The sequence below is a fragment of the Entamoeba dispar genome, genomic scaffold (assembly GCF_000209125.1).
Source record: "Entamoeba dispar SAW760 scf_1105229461617 genomic scaffold, whole genome shotgun sequence".
Lineage (NCBI taxonomy): Eukaryota > Evosea > Mastigamoebida > Endamoebidae > Entamoeba > Entamoeba dispar.
Genome location: NW_001854782.1, coordinates 14112 through 19549, shown reverse-complemented (window position 1 = coordinate 19549; position 5438 = coordinate 14112). Strand labels below are relative to the sequence as shown.

The 5438-nt window shown below is 18.2% G+C and overlaps 2 protein-coding genes across 2 annotated transcripts in view, besides 25 other annotated features; one reads left to right on the top strand and one right to left on the bottom strand.

Annotated features, from left to right (window-relative positions):
* Nucleotides 1–436: part of a repeat region that runs on past the window's edge.
* A 16-nt stretch (nt 437–452) lies between these two features.
* Nucleotides 453–482: a sequence feature (AT_rich).
* Nucleotides 483–593: 111 nt separating this feature from the next.
* Nucleotides 594–708: a microsatellite.
* Nucleotides 709–929: 221 nt separating this feature from the next.
* Nucleotides 930–993: a sequence feature (AT_rich).
* Nucleotides 994–1086: 93 nt separating this feature from the next.
* Nucleotides 1087–1226: a microsatellite.
* A 178-nt stretch (nt 1227–1404) lies between these two features.
* Nucleotides 1405–1949, top strand: EDI_015980 (uncharacterized protein; the record flags this gene model as incomplete). Its single annotated transcript, XM_001738663.1, has 2 exons — nt 1405–1550; nt 1841–1949. 2 exons carry the CDS (start codon nt 1405–1407, stop codon nt 1947–1949), a joined length of 255 nt encoding a protein of 84 aa, XP_001738715.1.
* Nucleotides 1739–1927: a microsatellite.
* Nucleotides 1931–2037: a microsatellite.
* A 27-nt stretch (nt 2038–2064) lies between these two features.
* Nucleotides 2065–2221: a microsatellite.
* Nucleotides 2117–2275: a microsatellite.
* Nucleotides 2276–2285: 10 nt separating this feature from the next.
* Nucleotides 2286–2439: a microsatellite.
* A 93-nt stretch (nt 2440–2532) lies between these two features.
* Nucleotides 2533–2554: a sequence feature (AT_rich).
* Nucleotides 2555–2580: 26 nt separating this feature from the next.
* Nucleotides 2581–2665: a microsatellite.
* A 66-nt stretch (nt 2666–2731) lies between these two features.
* Nucleotides 2732–2867: a microsatellite.
* Nucleotides 2868–2946: 79 nt separating this feature from the next.
* Nucleotides 2947–3123: a microsatellite.
* Nucleotides 3015–3189: a microsatellite.
* A 110-nt stretch (nt 3190–3299) lies between these two features.
* Nucleotides 3300–3396: a microsatellite.
* A 15-nt stretch (nt 3397–3411) lies between these two features.
* Nucleotides 3412–3599: a microsatellite.
* A 279-nt stretch (nt 3600–3878) lies between these two features.
* Nucleotides 3879–4013: a microsatellite.
* Nucleotide 4014: 1 nt separating this feature from the next.
* Nucleotides 4015–4075: a microsatellite.
* Nucleotides 4076–4099: 24 nt separating this feature from the next.
* Nucleotides 4100–4223: a microsatellite.
* A 65-nt stretch (nt 4224–4288) lies between these two features.
* Nucleotides 4289–4343: a microsatellite.
* A 52-nt stretch (nt 4344–4395) lies between these two features.
* Nucleotides 4396–4454: a sequence feature (AT_rich).
* Nucleotides 4455–4530: 76 nt separating this feature from the next.
* Nucleotides 4531–4778: a sequence feature (AT_rich).
* Nucleotides 4779–4853: 75 nt separating this feature from the next.
* Nucleotides 4854–4898: a sequence feature (AT_rich).
* Nucleotides 4899–4979: 81 nt separating this feature from the next.
* Nucleotides 4980–5057: a microsatellite.
* Nucleotides 5058–5226: 169 nt separating this feature from the next.
* Nucleotides 5227–5438, bottom strand: part of EDI_015870 (uncharacterized protein) — a gene marked incomplete at both ends in the record, with an annotated part of 1171 nt that continues 959 nt past the window's right edge. Inside the window, one exon of the mRNA XM_001738662.1 lies at nt 5227–5414. Within this exon, the coding sequence (XP_001738714.1) occupies nt 5227–5414 (188 nt within the window). The remainder of the gene's footprint in view (nt 5415–5438) is intronic.

The following is a 5438-nucleotide window of genomic DNA, read 5'->3' as shown; positions in this document are numbered from 1 at the left end:
TATCCTTATCTTAATTATTCATCATTTAACTAATTGTCTTATCTTTATTTGAATTTTAACGTGCATTAATACCCTTCATTCTTTACTTTCTTATTTATGTTGACTATATCATTACCATTGTATTAGTATGAATAATTTCATTTAATGTCAACAGCAATTAGATCAATTTTCATTGATAATACATTATATTCAATTCTATCCATTCATTGTTAAATATACTTGTAAGATAATGAGTAATTAATATTACCATTTTTATAAATACTCTTCTACTATAATTAATAATATTCCATCAACACAAATAATAATCGTTCTCATTCTTGTAGCATTAATTAAGATGTTTTCCAGTTGATGATAATATCATAATCACACTATAAATGTGATTTAATTTTTTATTTATTTTAATGTTTGTGTGGTGTTTGAGATCCCATCTTCAAATACCCATTATAATACAGAATAATAATATTAAATATTATAAAATTAATGGTTATTTTCATTTCTAGTTGTTGTATTTTTTTTGGTAGTTGTAAATAAAAGAAAAGAGTAAAAAAGAAAGAAGATGAACAAAAAGCAATAGTGAATTCCGTTCATCATAGTTTTATTTCTACTCCAATTTAATTTATATTTCATGTACTTTTATTTTGTTTTTATTCATTGAATTCTTTTATATTTATTAAAAACTTTATTTTATTCTTCTTTCATTCTCTTTTAAATTTTCTTCACATCAACAAAATACTCACCATCAAATGTGTTAATTAATGTTAGTCTTAAACACTTATAAAAACATCCATCTCAAATTGATTTAACTTCTTGTGGTATTATGTTCTATATCTCTCTCTTTCTTCTTCTGTACATATGTGTTTTTATATTCACTTACTTTTTCTTTTAAATATGTTGAATATTCTAATGTACACCACATTACATGTTTCATCATATTTATTATAAATATGAAATGTTTTAATATTATGAAATAATTTTCTTGAATAATAATTTAAAGGAATTGGATTAAAATGAAATTGTTCCATATTTCCTCTAAATCTTTTAATTCCAATTTCTAAATTAATAAAACCATTAATGTCATTAAAACACTTTGATATTATCATCATTTCATTATATCATATTTTCATTCTTGATTGATTATTTGTTGTTGTTGTATTTTTAATTCTTATTTTATTTGAACTTAAAATATTTTTAAGATTATTATTCTATTTTCTTCTATTTCTATTTTAAGTTTGATCTAAAAATCAATTATTAGATTTTAATTATTGAGGAAATATTCTAAAAATAATAAAATTGAACTAGAAAATAAAAATTGAATGATTAATAAGATGGTAAATCAAATTATAAAAAGAGAAATGAAACACATTGGAATGATTTATTGAATGAGTACAACTTCACGTTAATGATATGAATGACATTCAAAACACTGAAATGATTAATAGTAAGTGTGAAATGCAATTTATCATTAAAAATAATCTAAAGTTACATCACAAAGGGATGGAGTATGTTTTTACAATATTCAATCAATTGGGATGTAACTGTGATTCATTTGTGTTGATGAAAAGAATAAAGAATAGTAAGAAGATAAGAAATTAGAAATTAGAATGAATTTAAAGAGATAATGATGAATAATGAGACATTTTGATTGATCAAGAAACAAGAATTGAAAATATAATTGAATATAATAAAATAAGGAGATAAATAATTGTATTTAAGTACTGAATGACTATAATTTAATTGAAATATAAAACAAAGAATAAATGATAAATAGAGAATAAAATAAAATATTAAATAAATATGATGAATGATTTCAAATAAAATAAAATCATAATCATTCAAATAGAAACATGAGAATAAGAAATGATAATAATATAAAACAAGAAATGATAAATATACAAAATAATATAAATACAATAATAAGAATAAAATACATATATATAAATAAGAAATAAACAAATAAATGAAAAGATAAACATAAAAAGAAAATTAATAAATTAAAATTAAATAGATTAAATTCATAAATATTAATATAAACAAATATGATAACTATATATACACAATTGATTTAACAAAACTAGAAATGAATAAAACAATTGAAATAACAAGTTTGATAAATAATAAATAAGAAATGATAAGAATAAATAAAAGAAAAAAAAATGATAAAATAAACACAAAGAAATAAATAATAATGATAAAAACAAAATAAACATATAAAAGAATAAAATGACTAGAATTTAATCTATTTAATGAATAAGAATTAATAATAAAATCAAATGAATATGTCAATATTGTATTTTGATTATTTTATTGATTTTATTATTAATTCTTTTCATTTATTGTTTATTCTTGTTATTTATTATCTTTTATTCTTTTTACTTATATTCTAACTATTTTTAAGTATTAACAATTCATTGTTTTTGTGTTTATTTGTTTATATCTATTGTAAATAATATCATTTTTCTTTAATTTAAAAAATAGCAACAGGTTTATTTTGTTTACATATCGCCTATTAACTTAACTTGGTATTTTATCTTGTTAAATTTTAAATAAAAATTTTGCAGGTAACAACATAATCACTTCTTGTTTATCCTCTCTTATTTTCTACTCTCTATTGTTTTATATCATTTCTTTTTCTTATTGTTTATTTATTTTGTTTTTATTATATTATGATATGATTATGCTGATATTAATCTCTCCAAAGAAATAAACAATAAAATAATTATATTGACATTGATTATTTCCTTTTTATTTCTTTTATTATCTTTCTTTAACAATAATTATATATTAATTATTATTTCATTCTTGATTATTTTTCATTAAATTATTTCTTCCTATTTTTATATTCTTCGATATTCATTATTATTTTTATTAAATTGTGTTATTTTCCTGATTTTATTCAATTACTCTTGATGTACTCCTGTTGGTTAAAGTACTTCAATATAAATTTATTTTTTATTTCTTTCTTTACAGTTATTATCTTATCCTTCTAGACATTGTTCTTCCTCCTTCTGTTTCTATTATTCTTTCTATTACTCTGTTCATTTATTTTCTTATTTCTTGTTTACTCTTTTGTCTATTTTCTTCCTTTTTATCACTCTATTCTCCATTTTTATATATTTTTATCTTATTATTGGTCCATCTATTCATTCTTTATGTTTTATACGTTAGTGTTCTTTTATTTTATTTCTTATTACTCTAATATATCTTTCTGTATTATCTTTCTATACTATTTTACATACACTCAACCATTTCCTTATTTCTTTATTAACTTTTTCTATTTGTATTCATTTAATTTGATTCTTTTTCTTCCTTTTTTCTTTACTTTTACTTTCTGTATTCCTTTGTTTGTTTATTTCTTTATTTTCTTCTTTTTATTCTTCTTGTATCTGTTCTTTCTTTTTCTTACAACTTCAATTTTCTACTTCTTCATTATTTCTTTCCTCCTCTTTATTCTTTCTCTTCTTTATTTATTTACCCTTTTCAACGCCTTTTTATATTCTTTATTAATCTTACTTCATTTTACAATTTCTACTTTTATTTCTTCTTTTCTCTACTAATTTAGTATTTCTATTCTTCTTATATTGAATTCTTCTATTTTCTTTATTCAATTCTACAAACTTTGTATTTTAATGCTATTTCATTCACCAACTTTTGATTTCTTTAATTGATGGTTTTTCTGTTCTTTTTATGTCTTAATACTCTTCATCTTTTATTTTTGTTTGTTTTCTAAATTTTTTTGATTTAAAATAGACAACTAGAATTTAATTTAAATAACATGATTGATTAGATATGATACAAAAATAACAAAAGTAACTTTAAACAAATTAAAAGAAAAAATACAATAATCAATGTTTATAATATTTCATAAGTGATTAACATATTGAATACATCAATAACTAATAAATGTAAATTAATAATAGAAAATAATAGAAAAGTGAATAACGTAAATAAAGAATAAAAAAATAACATAACCAGAGAAATAAACGATAATAGGAGAAGTAACAAGATAAATACATCAATAAAATATAAATAATATAAAATAACAACAACAACTAATTAGAATGAAAATAAAATAAAACACCATCCAATTTAGAATGTAAAGAATAAACTAACAACACAAACAATTAAATAAAACAAAATTAACAAACCAATAAACACACACAAAAATAAATTAACAATAAAGAAGTAATGAAATTAAGATATATAAAGAATAATAAATAATATAATTTATGAATATCATATTATTATAATTCAAATAACATCATATTATCTCTCATTTATTTAATAATAATTATTTTATTCATTTCATTTTATTTTCATTTTATGATTTATCATCATTTTTTATTCATAATGTTAAAAATAATAATAAGAACAACTCAATGTTTAAAAATGAAAGAGAAATAATTTATTTATTGAATATCATTTATTAAATATTCTTATTATTTATCAAATTATATCATTGATATTTCATTCATTTATTCTAATAATAGTTAATCGTTATTAATTAACAAAATGATACAAGAAAATTGAATCAATAATATTATAATTTATAAAATTATGTATAAAATGTTGATAATAAATGAAATATATATTATATTTGTTTTATTTAAAAATATATTTAATTTGATATTTGATATAATTATAATTGAATTAATGGAAATATATGATATAGTTGATAGAATATTATATAAAAAGAATGTACAAAATAAATTAATTAATAATTTGTTTATAATAATAAATTGATCAAATTAGATGAAAAATATTTATTAAAATTAATTAAACATTTCAATAACATTATAAGAAAACAATTCAATGAAATTAATATAAAACAGATGATTTGTATTGTTATAACAAAGAAATAATAATATAAATAACATTTTTTATGAAAAACAAATAAAAATGGATATTGATAGAAATGAATAAATATACAAATCAAATATATCAAATATATTTCATGATACCTCAATAATATACTCAAGAAGAAATATAAATGAAATAAAAAAGAATAAAATAAGTAACATAAATGAAATATTACAAAAAAAACAGAATTATATAAGACATCATTCACAAACAATGGTGTATATTTCTACTCTAATCAAACTCTTATATTAATCATAAAGACTTCAAAAAGAAGATGATTTAATTTAAATAGATGAAAATTTAAAATAATACCATCAAATTGAAAAGGATAACAATTAAAAGAAGAAATAAATAATAAGTAAAAAAAAATCAATGAACAAAATTCAAAGTAAGATGGTTTGATAATGCATACCATATTGCATAAATGATTTTATTAGTTGAATTAGTTTCTTTGATTAAATTAACAAGTGTTTTAATATTTTCTTTCTTTTCTATATCTTCTTCATTTAAATATAAGTTGTAACAAATTACACAAGTATCTTCAAGTATTTGATTTTCTGTTTTGTATAATGTAATAGATT